The following is a 19582-nucleotide window of genomic DNA, read 5'->3' as shown; positions in this document are numbered from 1 at the left end:
AACAATATTTCAGATCAAGCATCACAAAACAAGAAACAGAGCGAGAGATCAGAGTTGATCGGAAATTTGAGAGGGAGAGGGTATACTTCTATAACACCACTAGCTGTAAAGAGTCCATTAATCATCATGGCAAGCACAAAACAGTGGTATTTTGTAAAATTATATGCAACACAAGACTCTAAGATAGAACTAAAGCTTGACAGACAAATGGAAGTGAGAACATGGTGAAAGAACAGCTCATGTCAAGTGGGCACAATAACTTCAACAGTTACTGTTATCTTATGTGGCATTAAGCTTGATTCAGTTTTTAGAATGTGTTTATTCAAGAGGTGCGCAAACAAACATACGCTTACAATATTACACCGACAAACAAATATATTCTTAAAATATTACAATTCCTGAGGAACACAGAAATTGTGATTCGCAACACTTTTGTTTACAAATGAAAGATAAATGGTGCAAGAGTTAATCATCTAAACTCTGTTAGCTAATGATTAACCCGACACTCGATATTTTATTTCATGGTGCAAGAGTTAATATTATATTGTAAAATTTATCTGGTTTAAAATAATAGATTAGATCGATTAATATTTAAAATTATAGATTAGATAGATAAAACTATATTGACTTAGTCAATTCAAAACATTATTATTTTGATTATGTTTTTTTTTGAAAAATCAAATCAAGTCAAGTTTAGTAATTATGATTAATATTGATTTCTTCAGAAAATAGCAGAATGCTTAATTACTCATGTATTAAGCAAACATGAGGAACCTTCCGACAAAATGGGAGCCTATATATAGATAGTGCTTTATAAGGAATATACAAATACAGGCTATCCGAGGAGTTAGCAGGCCTCAGCAAAGTCAATAACAGCCATGCATGCCGAAAAAGCAAACAGCCTTCCATAAGAAAGACTTGTTAAAACCTTCCTAAATATAGTATTTCAATAATGGTCCAACCCTCTTCATCCCTACACCGAAAACTTCGATCAATTTTTTTGTTTTTCGGTTAATGGCCATCGAATTAGGCGAGTCTTGCCTTATACAGCAAGTTTCTGTGTTGCTTCTTCCCTTTTCTCATCACCACCACTCTTCCTAGACATTTGTTAAAAACAGAAGTGTTTGTGATCCTACTCCTTGTTTTCTTTGAATCTTATTCCTTCCTCAAGCTTGGAAAATAGGCTAAAAGTTTCCTATAGAGTAGTTCAACCGTCTAGTTTCTCAACAACTGTAGTTTGAATTCATTGTTGCCATGAGTTTGGTGACTTGGCTTGTCTCATCAAAGCAAAATTTTCTTGTCCAAGTATGATCTTGTTTCCATAATTTTTCATTAATGAATACCCTTTATGCAAATCATTTTATTAATTTGTATGATAGGTCTTGCCTTTCAAGATATATCTTCTAAATTCAAAAAAATCTCTCCTTGCTTTCTTTGTTTCAGGTTTGAAGCTTCAATTTGTCGTCGTCTTCTACCAAGGCTTTTATCGTCCCCAAATTAATCCTTTATGTATGTCTACATGATCAGATGTCAAACAACAAAATGAAGGGCCTATTAAAAGGCTTAAGATACATTTCTCAAATATTCGGTATGCAATTTCCCTCTCTCGAACCAATTTCAAAATCTTCTTTCAACAATGCAAAAATGGCAAAAAATTTATGTGTTGTTCGATGGGCGATGTTGATAGAAATTTTAACGATGTTGCAGACAATGATGAGGAAGAGCCTGAAATGCAGATTGGTTTCCCCACAGATGTAAAACATGTTGCCCACATAGGATGGGATGGTCCCTCTGTAAATTCACCAAGCTGGGTAAATGTTATTCTTCTCAACTTATTTGGGATAATGTATAAAAATTCATCACTGATATCACATTTGAAACTAGTCGTAAGGGACATTGAAAAGCAAAGGTTGCAATTCTCTTTCTTTTTTTGTTTCGAAAAGAAAAAATCGGTAATCCTCATTGAGATTGTGTTTTGATTTATTTATGTAGATGAACGAGTTTCAATCTCAACCAGAATATTCATCAGCTCCCGTAAGTCTCAACGGAGACGCGAAGGAGGAAGGTTCTGCAAAATGGGTATCTGAAGGTGCAATAGCTTGATTTCTTGCATAGCTTTTTCAACTTTTTTTCCTTTTAAAAATGTTCGAATTCATAGCAAACAGGTAGCATGCTAGCTATCATATTTTGATTTTGTTCTTGGTTAACATCCAGGTATTGTGTACTAGCTTCAATAAAAATGAATAATAAATCTCACTGGTCATCATATTGGTTGTTGTTGAATGAAATTGCTCGACAGGTTCAAATCGAAAAGGTTCGCAGCCACCGAATTCTCCAGCAGGGGCGTCTAGTTCTCCAGTAGGGTCGCATAGTTCCCCATCTCGGGACTTGCCAGAATTGCCGAAATCATCTAGACGGCGTTCATCATCTGGTAAATCAGCTGAATCTCCGAGCAGAGAAAAGTCAGATAAACCTAAACAATCTAGGCGGGCTTCACGAAATGGCACCAAAGAAATGGATGGTACTAGAACAAGTCGGAATCATAAGGATCCTAGTGGAGAAAGCGAGTCGCCCTCAAATTTACCTGATATATCGAAGAAATCTCGAAGGAAGAAGTCGAAAGATGCCTCTATTGAGGGGTCAACTTCAAAATCAAGATCTAAAGCCCCAGCTCAAGAAGGGGGCGGGGAGTCAGAAATCATTACCAAATGTAGTAACAGTAATGAGCAACGTCAAACCAGAGGTTCAAGTCCTTCACGAGATTGTGAAGAGAGTGGATTGAGTGGAATTTCTTGATCATATTGTAATATTAATATTCTTATTCTTACAATGGGTAGCTGCTAGAATCTTTAGTTGAAACCAAACCAAACGGAGTTCATTTCATTTTGGTCTTGATCATTCGACCCTGTATGATCCTCTATGGTAAGTAAATCACTTGTGAGAACTGAATTTTTTTCCTTAACTAGACAGCTTCATTTTGTTTTTGTTTATTGAACAATACAATGACAAATATGATGATCACATAACTAATTTTTCTTATATTTTCCGATATTTGTTCATAATTTATAAGTAGATCTGGCCTATGATAATGGTTAAATGGTCATTGATTGATCACAGAACGTTAACATGTCCTGGTATCCTGGGGCCAAGCAATCCTACTCTCTACTAGAGGTGATATCACAGCAGCATATACAACAGGAATCACCGGGTATGCTGGCTGCAGTGGAGGAGCACTGGTGCCGCATTGCAGGAATGGAAGCCATTAAAAAGTGCCCTGTCCCTATCATTTCCAACGCACTTTAGCTGTTATGCTATCCCTGTCATGTACAGAGAAGATTTGTCACCCCCAAGATTTCTGATCGATGCGAGTCTCAGCCACATAGTAAAATCACACATATCTTTCATTTGGGATTACAAACAGTAATATTATAAAATTATTATAATTATAAGATGGTATAAAAATATTATTTTTTTAAAGTTCCTCGGTGATACTCTATAAAGATTATATATATATATATATAGACCGCCAAAAACACACAACTCTACCTTTCTAGTCTCTCCATAAAAGAATTCACTAAAAAACGATCAAATATTTAATTAAATAAAACAGTAAGGTAGCAACGTATATGCTAGAAATCCAAGCAAAATTCATATACTTGGACCAAATCCAAGAAAGTCAGAACAGAAATTAGGCCTCTCATGTGGCAAATGATCCTCAAATCTCAACATCCAAACTTGAGAGAGAACCAGAGCTCTCAAAAACTTGTATACACAGGTTGAAGAAGGTCAAACGATAAACAACATACTAGTAGAGTGGAGTATCTGGCTTGTCACCAACAAGAGCCATAATTACATTCTTGCCCTAATCGGACCACCATTCTCAAGAAAGCCGTGTCCAATGTCAGTGTATAAAAACCTGTTCTGTCTGTAAGCACTTAGCACCTATTCTTCTCTGGGTCAAATTAACAGGATAAAACAAACAGAAAACCAAATCCAAGCATCATCCGAGATGAAACCTGTGTTTGAGATGATGATGAGGAGGAGGAATCAAGAGAACCCTCTTGGAGGAGTACAGGACTGGAAATATCTGATTTGTTGCACAGCTTCAGTTTCCCTAAACTGCCCTCAAATTTACCAAACCCTGAAAAATCACCACCATCAACACACAGCCCTGAGTTGCCCTTCAGCTTCAGCTTTTCAGTAACCTTGGAAGTAAAAGCAACTGGGATTTTACCACTCAAATTGTTGTTCTCCAAATTGATCTCATAACCACATTTCAAGAACCCCAACTCTTCAGGCACAGTCCCTTCAAGCTTGTTGTTATCAAGCCCTAAGTAACACAGGTTCCTCAAATGTACCCCCATAGAAGCTGGAATATTCCCAACCAAACCCATGTCAGAAAATCCTATTCCCGAAATACCCCCAAGTTTCTCCCATATTTCCGGTATATGCCCTCCTAGCAAATTTCCACTCAAATACACTTCCTTCAACCTGGGCATTTCGCCTAAAAACAAAGGCACTCCATAGTTTCCGAAGCTGTTATAACTCAGGTCTAAGAACTCCAGACTCTGTAAACTAACCAAGCTCTCTGGGATTTTACCAGAAAACCGATTATGACTCAAATCAAGCTTCAAAAGCCGAGATAAATTACCCACAGACAAAGGGACATAACCGTCAAGATAATTTTGACTCAAATCAAGAACTCTCAATTTTTTCAACTTAGCTAGACTGAAAGGAACCCCCCCGCTTAACTGATTTCTTGACACAGTAACCTCTTCCATGTTAACCAAAGAACCAACCCGATCTGGAATATTGCCATAAATACCATTTCCAGTCAAAACTAGCCTCCTTAAATTAGTAAAATTACCAATGATGCCATTTAGAGACCCAACCAGTGCTGGGTTCTCAATAAACACAAGCTCTTCAAGGTTAGCCCCAAAGCTCGAAGAAGAAACATCAGGCACCGAAACTGGCATCTCGGTGAAACACTTGTAAAAGAACAGCTTGCGTAGGAACTTAAAAGAAGTGAATATAAGAGGGTTAATGGTGGAATTTGGAGAGCAAGGTGGGTTGGATGTGTAGTCAGAGACGAACCCGAAACTGAGTTCAGAAATGTGAGCCGTTTCGAGAGGAGGCTGGGTTGAAACGGAACCGTTTGGGGTGAGTGGTGGTTGTTCTTCGGTGAAGTACTCGCAAACGATGCCGTGTGGGGCGGAGAGGCAGAGGTCGTCGGGGAAAAGAGTGCGCCAAGGGATGGCTGAGTTGATGGAGTCAAGGACCCGAAAGAGGGAGTCCTGCTCAGCCAAGTCGAGGAGAGGTTGTTCGTGTGAAATGACAAGAGAGGACATGAGAGTTGTGAGGAAGAGAAGACCGAAGATGGGAAATGAAGAGGATACAGCCATGTTTGAGTTATGCAGAGGGGCTTATGGGAAGGGCTTTGATGAATGAGAAGAAGAGAATGGAGACTAGGAGCTGGGGTTAATATATCGGGCAAAGGACAGAGAGAGGTGCTGGCAGTGGTTGGTTAGGCTCGAGGGTCATGTCATGGTGAAATGGAATATAGTAGAAACAGTTTTAGCTTTTGCTGGCTGGTTTTGGTTGCAACCTTGCAGGGAGTAGCGAGGACTCCTTTGTCTCTCTCGAAGACTACTCAAGCCCTAATTATGACACTTTTATACTTTATTATATCTTATGTTAATTCCTCGGAAAAGTATTCTTTTAATCATAGTCGAATTGATTTTTAACTGGTATAATAATAATAATAATTAACCATATCTGAGATTTTCTTTGTTTTTTTTCTCGAGGAAAGGGCAAGTCAAACGCACTGCCATTTGCCTGCTATGGGGTTCTTGGTGCGTGAGCGGACTGGGTTGTAGTTTAATCAGCTAATCATAGAATTTTCATGATCAAACTCTTTTTTAATATCCAACCTTCCCATGAGATTTTCGAGTTATTTACTGTCAATGTACACAATTCAACGTAATCGAAAGGTTCGGAAACTTTAAGGTGTGATTGACCATTCTATGATCATTGAAATTAGTTATTACAACCATTAACATGGGTAATTATTTAAGCTTTTTTAAGTTTAAACTAAAGTTATTAAACTCATTTTTTTGATATAATTAAAATTACATTATTTTAATATATTTTTTAAAATAAAATTTAAAATAAAAATTTTTTACAAAAAATTAAAAAGATCAAATTAAATTTTGAATGAATTCCACGAACTTATCATATCATTTAGATTTAATCAAGTTAAATTTTATTTTATTTATATATTTATTTTTAAAATCTGGTCTAAATCAACGTAACCGAACCTTGAGATGTGTAAGGACGCTCATGCTCGCCCATTTGGTTTTTACCATTTTAATCAATTACTTGAAGATAATAGGGGCATTGTTGACTTTTAAAGAGTAGACTGATCAGTAGCCTTGCAATTCGCATGTAAAAACAGAACTGTCGGAATCAGAACCAAATGACCAGAGTTCAACAAACACACATACGTTATTAACCGGTGCTCAAATAGCCTCTTAAACCTCGAACACATCTCCAGCATCTCACAAAAACCAAACATCACGGTCCAACTGGTCCCCGTCCACGCGCCCGAAACCAAGCCAACTTTAACATCAATTGCCAAAAAGGCTTATTTTCGTGTCAGTGACAGTAAAAAAAGCAACCGGCGTTGGCCGACAACAAAACCTCCGGACAGGGCAGCCGCGGAAACCGACAAGGACGCGCCGCAGCCGCCGATTTACTGACTGCAGTGTCCCGTGAAAGGGAAGTTTAACGATCAAATCGAGGCACTGTTGGGACTCGTGGCAGTGTATTAGTGGCTGTTTCTATGACACGTCGAATAGGTACGGAAGATCATTTCCGGAAATGATAAAGCTTCGGAATACCAAAAATTTCCCCAGTCACAGAGGGGATTCGGTTCAGACTGTGAGTGGGACCTTGTTTTGCTATGGACCCACAAGGAAACCCTTTTGTTTTCACTTTTTAACACAAAACAACCTTTTCTTCCTTTCTTTTTATCTTGCCGTTTTAACCTTCTGTTGCTCCTTGGGGAGGAAGCGGCGACAGATGCTCTGAGAGCAGAGAGGAAATGTCAATGTTTCTTCTTTTCTTTTTTTAACAAGGATGGCAAGGCTCCAACTCCCAAGTAACAAAAGAGAGAAGACATGGACTCCGGTCACTCGGACTTGATTTTTTTCACGCCTGGCAATAGATATTGAGCTGTTCTTGGCGCACCGTAACTTTCAAAACAAAATTCCTTGTCTGTTTGAGAATCCTTGAATCAGTTTAGCGATGAAGTTTTGTGGTTTAGAGAAATATTAAAAAAAAGAAAAATGTATGAGCTTGTTTCTATCGTCGAGGCTTGATTTTCTCTTACATGTGTTGTAGGCTATAAAAATACTTCACTCTCCGACTTACCTATGAAGACGAAGGAGTGTAGCTTGATATTGCAGGATGGCAACGCTAGTGTAGATCGCCTTCATGATTTTAATTGTTAATCTTAGCTTTCTATACAAGTGGTTCATCAGGTGAAGAAATCTCATGGCATTGTTTGTAAAATACGGCGTTTTGACTGGAGCTGGTAAAGATCAATATGAATGATTAGATGCAGCATACAGCGGCTGCGAGTTAAATTATTTTTTATTTAAAAATATATTAAAAAAAAAATTTTAAAAAAAATATTTTCAACAACAACAAATTAAAATAACCTAAAATTCTAAAAATAAATAATTTTAAATTTTAAAAAAACATGGTTTGAATAGTATTTCCAATTGAAAATTAAGTCTATATAGTTTAAAATTATAGACAAACGAAAACGAAGGTTGAGATTAAAAAAATTATATTTGTAAATTAAAAAATTTATGTATATATTTAATTAAATAAAGTAATAATTATTTTTTCTAATAAATACAAAAAAAAGTGTTACATTATTTATTCGACTCACTTCATCGCATGTCAAATAATTTATTTTTCTAATATAAAATGATAAGTATGTACATTTTGTTAACATGTTTTTTTTTTAAAAATACATAATTATGGATTAAAAAGTTAATGGTTGTATATAATAAAATAAAAGGATGATCATATGTATTAATAAATAAGTAAATAAATCAAAGAGTTGTTAGCACAACCTCGAATGCAGGATCCTAAATTAATTTTTAATATAGTTAAAAAATAGAACAATATTACAAATATGTTTTACTTGAACATGATTTTCCTGACTAAAAAATATAATGACATTGTTTATGCTAAACAAAATAAATCTTGAAATATATTAACCAATATAATGGGAAAGAGCTGTTAATACCAATAAAATTTTAAAATAAAAATGTGGTCATTTTATAAAAGTAGAAGATACATAATTATGATATTTAACCTCGTTATTTTTTAATGAAAACATTTTTCATCTTAAAAGTAACCTTTTCTTACAAAAAAACAATCAATTTTAATTTTAAAATAAATTTTATTTGTGTAAAATATTAAAAAAATATATAAATGAATTGGAATAATCTATTCAAAACATTAAATATATAACAAATAATTAAAAAACCACCACTATTTTTTTAAAATCTAACAAACAATCTAAAAAACAGAGAATAAATATTAATCGAAATATAAATTAAAAAATATTTTTTAAAATTCATATAAAAATAATTTTAAAAAAAAAGGTTAAGTATGTTAGGCCCGGGAAGGCAAGACCACATGGCTATATGCGGAGGTTTTAATTTTTTTATTTGAAAATATAACAAATGACATGTTATCTACTTTAATTTAAAAAAAAAAAAATTAAGTGAGGCGACTTATTGCCTACTTTCTTCTTGGATTTCAGCTTTGGTGGTTATTAAAAAATCAAGGTTAATAAATTTTTTTATCCTAATTTTTTTTTAAATAATTCAAAGGTTGGTCTATAAATTTAAAATCAATTTAAAATTAAAAATCCTTTTAAAATTATATTTATCATTTTAAATAATAAAAAAATTAAAAAACAGACTTTTCTTATTAAATGAAATTCATCAGTAAAATGATTGATATTTTTATGGGCTAAATTTTCATTGATTGATTCTTTCTATACCAATGAAATCCATGCAATTTTTTTTTCTTCCTTTTCAAACCAAGGACCGAAAAGTCTTGAAATATTGAGAGACTGTAAAGTTACAAGTTAAAATCAAGAGGGCCATAGTGAATTTCTCTTTGTTTTTTCTTTTTTTTAATTATGTCACTGTTTTCTCTCGTTGTTTTACACTTTGATTCCTTCTCTTTGGATTTTGTCCCTCCTTGACAATTCTTGATAAATTAGCAATAAATTTCGGTATAAAAAAGACGCAACTGGAAAGAAATAAAGTTTGATAATTAAATTATAAAAAAAATTAACTATAAATGCTACTGTGAAAAAACCATTTGTTTTAGAGTTTCGTATAATATAATTATAATATAACGATGCATTTAATGGAAAGGAGTGTCATTAACATCAAGGAGAATATATCATGTTTATTTTTGTGTTCTAAAAACATTTTTAAAAGAAATTAAAATTTATTTTCTTTATTTCAAATTTTTTTCTTCATGTTTTCATATCATTGTGATATGATTATATCAAAAATAACTTTTTAAAAATAAAAAATATTATTTTAATATATTTATAAACAAAAAATATTTTAAAAAACAATTATTATTATATTCTCAAACATTCTTTACTCAATATATATAAGCATTATTTTTGCTCGCAACTTTTCCCAGCTCCTACTTTACAGATCTTTCGCCTCGACCATAACTAAATAGAAAAGATAAAAATGTTTAATTGATTCTCACTCACATAACCAAAAAACAAAAATTCATAAATTAAGCAAAACATGGTTATATTGATGTATATCCAACTCAATTCGACATGGATCCAATTTTGACAAATTAGTTACAATTTCATAAACAATTAGTTTATTAAATAACCCATTAAAAGCTCATTTCAATGACAGAATATTCAGTTGGTAGCTAGATATGAAAATCTTCAAGTTTAACATGGATTTTTTTTAATAAAAGATTTATATTTGATAAAAAATATAATATTTTATTAATTATTAAAAGTATGTAACGATACATAATCCTATCATCATGTCTAGGAAATTATTCATATAAAAATTTAAATATGCGCAACTTTGATCTGTAATTCTACAATTTACACAAGAGAGGCAGTGAGAGAAGCAAAACTTTGTATTTCATTCAAACAGAAAAGATAAGAAAATTAATATAACAATAAATTGATAAAAAAAACTTGCATGATTCATAAAAAAAAAATGACTAAATTGTTACCCTGCATGTTCTTAATTTTCCATTGGTGAGTTTGAGATCAAAGTAGAGATACAACGTCTTGATGACATATTCTTGTTATAATGTACATGTTCGAGTTTGTAGTAATGATTATAATTCAAAATATTTTTTATTTAAAAATATATCAAAATAATATTTTTTATTTTAAAAAATTATTTTTATATTAAATTACAAAATAATTTAAAAACATATAAAAAATTAATTAATAAAATTTAAAATTTAAAATAACGCGATTTGTCGCTTTCCCAAAATGGCCAAGGAGACAAGAAAACGTGGCGTCGCTTACTAGATAAGAGTCATGACTGTCGCGATATATATGCATGAACACATATAATTAAGGAGTAGATGAATCACCTGGGACACACACAGATGGTGGATGCATGTGTTTGTCACTCTGAAAACAACGTAGGCTCTCAGACATGACCTTGTGAGATGATCGTTCCTATAAGTCGCAACCCTACTGGGCCAGGCGAGCACCTGGGTTGTCCACTCTAAGTGCATGATCATAGGCGTCGTTTTATAGTGGCTGGTTGAACTCAGTGATCCATGCGTCGTTTTGTAGTGGCTAATTAAACTCAGTGATATCCACCATTGTTGATGCACTTTTTTGTCGAAGGTCTTAATCATCTGTTACCACTGAAGAAAACTGGGACGATCATATTCATCCATGGTGGCTTTATTGCACATGCATTCATAGCTCACGAGACGAGGAGTACGACTCTTCTCAACAACTGCGGGATTTTTTACTAGCTCTTTGAACCATGGTCTCGGTGCTTATTCGAAATAGCAATTCATGCTTACAATTTGTTTTTTTAACATATTTGTTTAAGAAGTGTTAAGAGTCTTGGTGTAATTTAAAATGTTTTTTATATGAAAATATATGAAAATAATAATTTTTATTTTATTTTTTAAAAATTATTTTGACATTAATATATTAAAATAATTTAAAAATATAAAAAAATTAATTCCTTTAAAAATACAATTTTAACTATATTCTCAAATACTGTCTAAGAGTTTATTTGTATCAATTAAGTACCCGCTTATATTAAAAAAGGTCCTAGTATTCAATTATATTCTATTAATTTTAATTTCTCTAAAAAATATAATTAATCAATTAATCAATTTCCTGAAAAAAAATCACATCAAATATATACAACAAAATATAATAGCTGTGGAATTATATCAAGAAAATAAATGTATAAAGCTGAATTACTAAATTATTTTTTAACAAAAATTCAATCCATAAAAAAAATTAATTACGTTTTGTAAGAGTTTAACTCGCAGCATCTTTCCTCATGCCCTAGTAGTATTGTGTATATAGTGGTAACATGCACAAAAAAAATAACGTTAAAGATTTTAATTTATTTTTTAATTAATAATGATGTTAACAGTAATAAATATTTTTAGTTTAGCTTTCAATTCTTGTACACACACGCGCGCGTACATATATATATAAATACTATATTCTATGAGTCTAAAGTTTTTCTCTTAACTATTTTATTCTCTCACAAATTATTACAAGTTATGAAGAATATATTAATAAATTATTGATTGTTGAAGGTATATTATAATAATAGTAATAAATTTTTTTTTTAAATCCTAAATGGATTTTATTTTTTTACTTTTTTATTGATAAAAAAGGATAAAGAACCAAAGGTGGACAAACAAACGTAGAATCAAGTTAGGGTTGTCTTAGAACTTTCGTGGGCTGAAATATGGGCTTTAAGGTGCCAGAAATTAAACAAACTTATCCAAGCCCACTGGGCCTAATGTACGAAACTTCACGAGTCGTGGAAAGAGCGTGAAGATCACTGTAACTCAGAGACATCCACTTTCCTTCTCAGATGATACCAAAACGGAGTGCAGCGAAGACGTGAGCGAGGGAGTCAATCCTAAAATCTCCGCTACTCCACTTTAAACTCTTTCACCCTCCACAAAATAAAAATAACAAACAGCTGGCTCTAAAACCACCACAACTGCCGCCGCCACTGACAGTGAGACAGTCAGCCCTAGCCCCCAATTTGACTGATCACTGATGGGCGAACAAACCCAAATCCAACCTCAATCACAACCAGTCCAATCAGAATCCCAGGCTCTCCCCCAAATCGAAGCCCAGGTCCAAACTCAATCACTGTCTCAGCCATTCAATGGCCCTACCACCACCACAACCTCGGAATTAACCACTGTTCCACCACCAATCACATCTCCTCCCGCCAAAATCCCTTCCCGTCCTCGTAAAATCCGTAAAGTCTTACCCAGTGCTGATGCCACCACCGCTGACGACCCTAATTCTTCCCCAACCTCCACCACTACCACAACTGAAACACCCAAAACCCCTGCCATCAAAACCCCAAGAACAAAAACGTCCCAACAGCTAGTAATCGCCACTCCGCGGATCGTGGCAAGATCTCTAACATGTGAAGGTGAGCTTGAATACGCAATTCACTATCTCCGTAACGCCGATCCACTCCTTGCTTCCTTAATTGACATCTACCAGCCTCCTAGCTTTGATGCGTTCCCCACTCCTTTCCTTGCTCTCGCTCGCAGCGTTCTTTACCAGCAACTTGCTTTTAAAGCAGGGTCTTCAATTTACACGCGCTTTATTTCGCTTTGTGGTGGAGAGGCTGGAGTTTTACCTGAAACAGTTCTTGCTTTGTCTCCACAACAGTTGAGGCAAATTGGGGTTTCTGGGCGTAAAGCGAGTTACCTTCATGATCTTGCTAGAAAGTATCAAAATGGTATTTTATCGGATTCTGCGATTGTGCATATGGATGATAAATCGCTTTTTACAATGCTTACTATGGTAAATGGGATTGGTTCATGGTCAGTGCATATGTTTATGATTTTCTCGCTGCATAGACCGGATGTGCTGCCAATTAATGATCTTCAAGTGAGGAAAGGGGTGCAGTTGCTTTATAATTTGCCGGAGTTGCCACGCCCATCACAGATGGATCAGTTGTGTGAAAATGGAGGCCGTATAGGTCGGTTGCGTCATGGTATCTTTGGAGATTACAAGAGTCAAAAGGGTTACCTTCGAGTGTGATAGCAGTGTCTACTAGTGGTAATTTGACACAGCAACAGCAGGAAGAACAGCAGCAGCCTCAGCTTATTAACCCACTAAACAGCATTCTCAATCTTGGGTATTTCCACGTTCAGTTTTGTTGCATGGCAAATTTGATTCATCTAACTTTCATGTTCTGCGTTGCTATTAGGTTGTTCCCGTGCTTCTCTTCTCTTCTTTCTCGATTCGTTGTTTATTTTACCCGGTTGAAGTGCTTATGTTGGGGGTGTGTCTTAGGGCTGTGATTCGAAACTTGAAACATTTGTTCTATTTTCCAAAAGCTTTGCATCACAAGTCTTGTTGGACTTAAATTTTATGGAGAAAGGGATGGATAGACCGAAGTTGTTAAAATAGGGATCCTGACTGCACCGTGAACATGGAGGAGGGGTTTTGTTAGTATTGAATGTGGGCTTATAAGATTATCTAAACTAGAGAAATAAACAATTAGTCTTATAGATACACCGCACATTAACATATCCTTAGTTTTAGCATTTTAGGCCTAAATGCGGGTAAACTTTGTGCCTCCAGAAAATGGCTGTGCAAAATTGCGTAAAATATGTAGCAAGGACTGAAACATAGAACAGTTTAGAAAGTGAAGACGGAGTTGAATTAGTGGGAGACTAGTTGGAAAAGAAAGAAGGGCAATTAGTGGAAATAATAAATAGAATATGCAGGGGGCTCCCAATAGTTTGTTAAACACTCTGCAAAATATCTTATCTTGCGTTGGACATAGCACATCAATCACATATTAAACATTGATAAGAGAATGCAACTCTAACCTGCCAAACCTGTCTACTGTAATTAATAACTGAATCTGTCAGGCATGGACAATCATTATCATGCCTATTATTTTTTGGCTTTAAGTATTATGAGATTGCCGAGATGTACAGTGTTCCCTTGTTAAGTTTGTATTGTAGCTCTCTAGTTGAAGTTGAAAGAAATATAATATTCGGTGATGTACCTGTCTAATATTACGGTCAAAACATTTCAAGTGATATAGGTTTAACATAAAAATTCATTCAGTTTCTTTCGAAATGGAAAGCTTGCTGTTCTGGAAACTAGAATGTAACACTTCCTCTTCACCTTACTTTTCATGTTTTACTTTGCTTCGTTTGTTAAAAATCTCAAGTTCAGCCCTGCTCTCGATGATATGATCGAAAATGACTGTACTGTTGGTTATATTTTGGGATTCTGCCTGTATTTTCCACCATTTATTTTCTATGCCTTGGAAAATGACTGCTTTTGTAGTTACTGTAAAACCTGAGGCTGTAGTTCTTTTACATTGTAGATGTTATATTCAACGATCACTGCCATGAATGCCTACTATTGATAAAGCTTGTGAATATCATTGTTGACATGAATGTTGTACTATTGATAAAGCTTGGGAATATCATTGTTTGCTCAAACCAATGCCAAAGTGTGCCTATCATTATATGCTTCCCAGTTTGTTCATGACAGGTTTGATTTTATTTTCAGAGCTGTTGTTAGACCTTGTGGCATTTGTAAATTTGGAACCTGAGATTGAGAGTTGAGACTTCCTTTTTCTTTATAAGTGGATCTATTTGAGGCATAGCAGAAAAGTTCACGCACCTAGTAATGGCATATAGTTATTTGCAGTCTAGTCAATAGTGTGGAATACTCCATGTTCAAACATTCCTTGTTATGGGATCTTGTCAGGGCAATACACTATTTTTCCCGCTTGCATTCCTTTGTGTTATTTTCTTAACTACCTTAAAAGATTAACATCTTTAATTTATCTAGGCTTGAGTTTATTTTAACTCGGGTTTTTAGGTGTCCCTTTTCAGTTTTATTGCCAATGCTGTGATTAAATTAGGTGATGCTTTTCATGCTTTATAGTTTCCTCTTGTTGAAAGTTTAATTTCATATTTTTTCCAAACTACAGAAGAGATGTTTCTGGTTGATTGATTTAATGGAATTGGAAAACTGATCTTGCTGCCCGCTAGACACCCCACCCAACTGTGATGAGATGGTCGATGGACTCCTCTTGAATCACCTAACGTGGCGGGCACTTGATTTCACAAGGACCCTGGTTAGCTGGGATACAAACCGTGGTTGGCAGGGTCTGAATAATTTAATTTGCTGAGCAGAACAGAATACTACGTTTTTTTGTAGAATTTAAATTGCTGTACTTTGGAATACACATTCGTGTTTCACATGGCTTTTTGACATCGTTTCCTTTCTTTTGCCATCATGATTCAGGGCCTGTGCCTGGGGACAATGATTGGGACCTAGGATGAGGAGTTATTCTTCTATCCAGCAATCATTTGAGATGCTTCCAGAGCTGTGCAATAAACATAGACATCACTAATGAAAAACCTGGACATCCAAGACATCAAGAGATATTTGTACTTGCCTCTTGCTTTGAAAAATAAATAACACTAGATGCGGTCAAGCTCTGTTGCCTTTGTAAAAGATTGGATTGACACCAGAACTTTCTTATAGGACATCGTAGGGTTAGAAGAGCTTTCAGTGTTTTTGCCTCTTTGACTGTGGCTGGCTATTTGTATCCTGGAAATACAATTAGAACCTTCATCTGTAGAGGCAATTGCTCTTATTAATAGACTATGACAATCTGACAGTGTACATAGAAATCCGGGACAAGGTTTTATATGTCCAGGGTATTAAATGAATCAGATTGCAGAGTTGCATCAGTTAAATTGCCCACAGGAGCTATCAGAGCGTAGCGTTTTCAAAGACTTCCAGAGCACAATCCTTCTCTCCTGCGCAGGTTTTGCTGGAGGTTGATAATGTCAGCGAGGCTCTAATCTGTCGTAGACAAGTCACCCCGTTGCCCAAAATTTCCTGCTCCTACCATCTGAATCTATACTCTCTGATGGAGACATGAATTTTTTTAATTACGGCCTGTTTGTTGGGAAAGTAAATTGTTTTTTATTGTTTATCAGGTTCATGCAAAATGATTTCCTGGAAAGTATAATAAAAGTAGAAAATTATTTGTACCTATCACATAAAAAATAAAAAATATTTATTTATTTATTTAAAGTTATTTTTCCAAGCGAGTATCAAAGATGTTGGAGAAACATAAACAGCCAGACCAGGAACAAAGGCCGTTTATAGTTACATTGGAAGATAACATCTGCAGCCAACCTGGCAACGAAAGGATTTTAACTTGCCAGAGTGAAGAAAGACCGTTAGTAAACTGTGCATCAAAAACAAGGATATTGTCACTTACTTATGCAGGCATGGATCAAATCAGAATCTTTCCACGGGAATTTCTTGTAATAATCGACAACAAAACCTGATAACGTTATCCAAACGAATATATTGTTTTTTTTTAATAATTCCATACTGTACTAGTTAACATAAATAGATTATTGTTACAATTTGCCAACTAATTTTTTATTTGTTTATTCTTAGTGAAGGAATATTCGCCGAACTTACTGTTAGTATCTCATGCAATTCTTTCCACACATTTAAAGTCTAAAACTTCCCCACGCGAGAAGAATTTGTCTCTACCCTCACATGGCTGTAAGCCTCGGATTGACGGTTGTTGGGCCTTCGATTCATTTGTTTGTCGATCCTTCTTCAGAACTTTGCTTTTGTATCTTCCAATTTGTTTTCAGGCAGCATGGCATGGACAATTAAACATGAGGACAAGACCAAAGACGGCTAAGAGATGCTGGGATATGCCACTTCATCTCTGCATGGAGGATAGTAAACAATATATAGACATGGAAAAAGGGACTTACAATGCGCATGATGGCACAGCAAGTAGGATATTCTCGACGAATATCTGCTACATTTTGCATCTTGTTCTAGTTTTCTTCAATGGCAAAAAGACTGCCCATCTTTATCCTCTTATTGAATTCGCTTGTTCTTATTATAAAATAGCCCAAGAAAGTTGTTGCTCATCACAACATGCACACCTGAAAAAACAACATGAACTACGAGAATTATGACCCTTCTTTCCCTGATCAACCTGTGGTCGATCTCTACCTCCCAGTATGGGCTAACCTACCATCCTTTCGGTCCAAGCCAGCCTTCATTTGGGCTGAAGATGGCTCAAATGGTGCAACCAAGAATTCAAGCATCACTTATGCTCAGCTCAATGAATCAGTTCACTCAATTTCTACCCAGTTACTTACTCAATTGCAAAGAGGTGACGCTGTCGTGATTTTATGCTCACCTGGGTTAGAGCTTGTTGAGATCATCTTTGGGTGCCAAAGAGCTGGCCTTTTGTCCATCCCTGTGTTCCCACCAGACCCTTCTTTCACTAAAGAAAACTATCACCATCTTGTTAGAGTTCTGTCCCAGACAAAGCCCAAAGCTGCCATAGCGCACCATGATTACATTGCCAGAGTTCAACACTACATCTCCCTGTCCTCTGACAATCATAAGCTTGCAGAGATGTTGCAAAAGCTCACCTGGATCTCCACTTCTGATATCAAAGACAAGAAAGTGAGTTCAAATATGGGCTCATTGCCTTATAATGGCTGCAGACCAAATGAATTGTACTTAATCCAATACACTTCAGGTGCTACAGGGATTCCAAAACCTGTGCTGGTAACAGCAGGAGCAGCTGCTCACAATGTGAGAGTAGCCAGGAAAGCCTACGATCTCTATCCGAACAGTGTTATTGTCTCTTGGTTGCCTCAGTACCATGACTGTGGCCTGCAGTTTTTGTTATTGACTATCATATCTGGTGCAACGAGTGTGCTAACATCACCTGGCGCCTTTGTGAACCGGCCTGGGCTATGGCTTGAGCTGATTTCAAAGTTCCAAGCCACTTGCACTCCAGTTCCATCATTCTCATTACCACTTGTTATAAAGCGTGGTGGGGTTGATAAAGGAACTCAGCCTGTAAGTTTATGGAGTTTGAAAAACTTAATCATCATCAATGAGCCTATTTACAAAGCATCGGTTGACAGGTTCGTCGAAATGTTTAAGCCTTTTGGGCTAAACCCATCATGCATTTCTCCATCTTATGGCTTGGCAGAAAACGGCACCTTTGTTTCAACAGCATGGAGAGGCAACTGCAGCAATGCTGCTAGCTTTCCACACATCCCATCACACAACAAGCTCTTGCCATGTGCAAGGCTTGCTTCTCAAAGTGAAGAAGAAGAGGACATGGACATTATAGTTGTAGACGAAGAAACTTGCGAACTTGTTGTGGATGGAACGGAAGGTGAGATTTGGGTCTCATCTCCAAGCAACTGCTCAGGTTACCTTGGCCACCCATCTTTAACTCGAGAGATATTTCAAGCAAGACCAAGGAACAAGGTGAGCCGGTGCTTTGTCCGCACAGGCGATAGAGGAATCATCAAAGGAGAAGAAAGGTTTCTCTACGTGACCGGTCGGTGTTCAGATGTTATCAAACTCCCAAACAATCAAGAAATACACCCTCATTTCATAGAGACAGCTGCTCAGAATAGTTGTCAAAAGTTTCTCAGAGGAGGTTGCCTTGCTGCATTTGAGATGTCAAGCACTATTGTTCTTGTTGCAGAGATTCAAAGACACGGAAAGGATGTTAAGGTATTGAAACAAATCTGTGAGTGGGCCAAGAAAGCTGTTCTGAAGGAAGAGAATGTTGAAATTGGCTTGATGGTTCTAGTTAAGAGCGGAAGTGTTCCGAAAACAACTTCAGGGAAGATTCAAAGATGGGCTGCCAAGGATATGCTGATGAGAGGCAAAATGAGTGTGGTAATGGAGACGCAGTTCGAGGACAGCAATGCAAGATTCTTGACATCGTACGAGGCAATAGGTAAAGCAAATAAAGAGATCAGATGTCAAGGGGGAAACAGAACAAGTACTGTTGCTGAAGATAGAGATCTAGAAATCTCCCTAGCATTTTCAAGCACTCGAAGGCGTCCCCCATTGCGTTCTCTTCTGTGAGAAAAATATATTGTGGATGCTTGTCTTTGAATAAGCTAGCGAGTTTGTGCTAAATCTTTCGTTTAACCAGGTTCCGAAGCAATTTGTTTTTCAAGTCACCATGACTTGTGGATTCATCAATGCTTTATTAAAAAAGTCTATGCAATGTGGAGCTACATTACATCACATAAACTTAGAATTTAACAAGATTTTCCCAGGAAAAAAGAATGAGAATTTCGGCTTGGGCTTTTAGGTTAGGTTTAGAGTGAAAATGCCCGCGGCCAAAGATCTGGTAAGGCCCTTTCCTTTCCTGCTTGCTTCGAGCTTGTCCATTCACCC

General features: G+C 35.8%; 3 protein-coding genes and 1 pseudogene across 3 annotated transcripts; 3 read left to right on the top strand and 1 right to left on the bottom strand.

The window, feature by feature from the left end:
* Positions 1-1008: 1008 nt before the first annotated feature.
* LOC105110627 (CRIB domain-containing protein RIC7-like) lies at positions 1009-3039 on the top strand. Its single transcript, XM_011005716.1, has 5 exons — positions 1009-1305; positions 1444-1588; positions 1708-1811; positions 1993-2089; positions 2300-3039. The coding sequence occupies exons 2-5, from the start codon at positions 1528-1530 to the stop codon at positions 2794-2796; spliced, it is 759 nt and encodes a 252-aa protein (XP_011004018.1). The 5' UTR covers positions 1009-1305; positions 1444-1527; the 3' UTR covers positions 2797-3039.
* Positions 3040-3570: 531 nt separating this feature from the next.
* On the bottom strand, positions 3571-5657 carry LOC105110626 (piriformospora indica-insensitive protein 2-like). Its single transcript, XM_011005715.1, has one exon. It carries the CDS (start codon positions 5400-5402, stop codon positions 3963-3965), a length of 1440 nt encoding a protein of 479 aa, XP_011004017.1. The 5' UTR covers positions 5403-5657; the 3' UTR covers positions 3571-3962.
* A 6498-nt stretch (positions 5658-12155) lies between these two features.
* Positions 12156-16065, top strand: LOC105110625 (uncharacterized; annotated as a pseudogene).
* A 1246-nt stretch (positions 16066-17311) lies between these two features.
* LOC105110666 (disco-interacting protein 2 homolog A-like) lies at positions 17312-19264 on the top strand. The gene has a single exon (XM_011005765.1). It carries the CDS (start codon positions 17312-17314, stop codon positions 19262-19264), a length of 1953 nt encoding a protein of 650 aa, XP_011004067.1.
* The last annotated feature ends 318 nt before the right edge of the window (positions 19265-19582 follow it).

This window comes from Populus euphratica, unplaced genomic scaffold (assembly GCF_000495115.2).
Source record: "Populus euphratica unplaced genomic scaffold, PopEup_1.0 scaffold255.1, whole genome shotgun sequence".
Lineage (NCBI taxonomy): Eukaryota > Viridiplantae > Streptophyta > Magnoliopsida > Malpighiales > Salicaceae > Populus > Populus euphratica.
Note: the sequence above shows the minus strand (reverse complement) of the source record. Positions and strands in the feature narration are given on the sequence as shown.